Below are 2,500 nucleotides of genomic sequence, written 5' to 3' on the forward strand. Positions count from 1 at the left end.
GTGAAGATGAAGCACGGTTTGTCGTCTTCCACACCTGCATGCCGATGATGGCGTAGATGAAGAAGAGCATCGCGATCAGGAGACATACGTAGGGTAGGGCCTGGAACACACAGCCTTCAGTCAGCAACACACACACCCTCCACATCCCTGCTGTGTGTGTGTGTGTGTGTGTGTGTGAGAACGCATGTGTGTTTGTGTGAGTGTGTGTATGTACGCTTCTCTGTCTCTGTGTGTTGATCCTTAAACAGCTGGACGAGGATCCAGGGTGTTTGTTTACGTTTGTGTGTGTGTGTACCTTGAAGGACTGTACAAAGGTCCACAGCAGGATCCTGATGGTGTAGCCCTGTCGAAGCAGCTTGATGAGACGAGCTGCCCGGAACAGCTTGAGGAAGCTCATGTTGAACGTGTCGATGGACTGAGGGCAGAGAGGGAGAGAGGACAGGCTCAGGGCTGAACTGGGCTGGAGGAGTCAGTTTATCAACCTTGTCTGAAAAGAATATCGTTAGATTTACCTGCAAGTCCACCACTATCTCGGTAATGCTGCCCAAAACAGTGATGAAGTCAAATATGTTCCAGGTGTCTCGAAAGTAGTTCTGTGATAGAAAACGCACACACACACACATGCTAGCCAGTAGACTTTCACAGCACTGCAAAAACTCGGGTATCGAGTATCAACATTCAACATATTTTACAAATATTTTAAATTTAATTCTAATCAAACACACACATCTAATTTTCACTGTTATTATTATTATTTAATAGTTTGGTGGTTTGAAGTCCTTCCCCTCACCAGGAAGCCAAAGGCCATGATCTTGAGGACACACTCCACAGAGAACAGCACAGTGAAGGCTGTGTTCAGGTGCTTCAGCACCGCCTCGTACGCTGGAGGGGCGGAGTAATACTGCAACACACGGGAGAGAACCACACCAGGATGACCGGAACTACTTTCAGAAGAGTGTTACGCTCCAAGGAGTGTAAAGGCTAGGGGTGTAAAGGCTAGGGATGTAAAGACTAGGGGTGTAAAGACTAGGGATGTGAAGACTAGGGGTGTGAAGACTAGGGGTGTGAAGACTAGGGATGTAAAGACTAGGGGTGTGAAGACTAGGGGTGTGAAGACTAGGGGTGTGAAGACTAGGGGTGTGAAGACTAGGGATGTAAAGACTAGGGATGTAAAGACTAGGGGTGTGAAGACTAGGGATGTAAAGACTAGGGGTGTGAAGACTAGGGGTGTGAAGACTAGGGATGTGAAGACTAGGGGTGTGAAGACTAGGGATGTAAAGACTAGGAGTGTGAAGACTAGGGATGTGAAGACTAGGGGTGTGAAGACTAGGGATGTGAAGACTAGGGGTGTGAAGACTAGGGATGTGAAGACTAGGGGTGTGAAGACTAGGGGTGTGAAGACTAGGGGTGTAAAGACTAGGGGTGTGAAGACTAGGGGTGTGAAGACTAGGGGTGTAAAGACTAGGGATGTAAAGACTAGGGGTGTGAAGACTAGGGGTGTGAAGACTAGGGGTGTGAAGACTAGGGGTGTAAAGACTAGGGGTGTGAAGACTAGGGGTGTGAAGACTAGGGGTGTGAAGACTAGGGGTGTAAAGACTAGGGGTGTGAAGACTAGGGGTGTGAAGACTAGGGGTGTAAAGACTAGGGGTGTGAAGACTAGGGGTGTAAAGACTAGGGGTGTAAAGACTAGGGGTGTGAAGACTAGGGGTGTAAAGACTAGGGGTGTAAAGACTAGGGGTGTGAAGACTAGGGGTGTAAAGACTAGGGGTGTAAAGACTAGGGGTGTGAAGACTAGGGATGTGAAGACTAGGGGTGTGAAGACTAGGGGTGTGAAGACTAGGGGTGTGAAGACTAGGGGTGTAAAGACTAGGGGTGTGAAGACTAGGGGTGTGAAGACTAGGGGTGTAAAGACTAGGGGTGTAAAGACTAGGGGTGTAAAGACTAGGGATGTGAAGACTAGGGGTGTGAAGACTAGGGATGTGAAGACTAGGGGTGTGAAGACTAGGGGTGTGAAGACTAGGGGTGTGAAGACTAGGGGTGTGAAGACTAGGGGTGTGAAGACTAGGGATGTAAAGACTAGGGGTGTGAAGACTAGGGGTGTGAAGACTAGGGGTGTAAAGACTAGGGATGTGAAGACTAGGGGTGTGAAGACTAGGGATGTGAAGACTAGGGATGTGAAGACTAGGGGTGTGAAGACTAGGGATGTAAAGACTAGGGGTGTGAAGACTAGGGGTGTGAAGACTAGGGATGTGAAGACTAGGGGTGTGAAGACTAGGGGTGTGAAGACTAGGGGTGTAAAGACTAGGGGTGTAAAGACTAGGGGTGTGAAGACTAGGGGTGTGAAGACTAGGGATGTGAAGACTAGGGGTGTGAAGACTAGGGATGTAAAGACTAGGGGTGTGAAGACTAGGGGTGTGAAGACTAGGGATGTGAAGACTAGGGGTGTGAAGACTAGGGGTGTGAAGACTAGGGGTGTAAAGACTAGGGGTGTAAAGACTAG

At 48.8% G+C, this 2,500-nt stretch overlaps 1 protein-coding gene across 1 annotated transcript in view; it reads right to left on the bottom strand.

The window, feature by feature from the left end:
* Positions 1–2,500, bottom strand: part of cacna1ea (calcium channel, voltage-dependent, R type, alpha 1E subunit a) — a 57,269-nt gene that overhangs the window by 7,752 nt on the left and 47,017 nt on the right. The window contains exons 33-36 of the mRNA XM_084675438.1: positions 791–901; positions 513–593; positions 296–415; positions 35–100 (exon numbers count right to left, since the gene is read on the bottom strand). Of these exons, the coding sequence (XP_084531564.1) occupies positions 35–100; positions 296–415; positions 513–593; positions 791–901 (378 nt within the window). The remainder of the gene's footprint in view (positions 1–34; positions 101–295; positions 416–512; positions 594–790; positions 902–2,500) is intronic.

Source organism: Hypomesus nipponensis, chromosome 16 (assembly GCF_054491055.1).
Source record: "Hypomesus nipponensis isolate SF chromosome 16, ASM5449105v1, whole genome shotgun sequence".
Lineage (NCBI taxonomy): Eukaryota > Metazoa > Chordata > Actinopteri > Osmeriformes > Osmeridae > Hypomesus > Hypomesus nipponensis.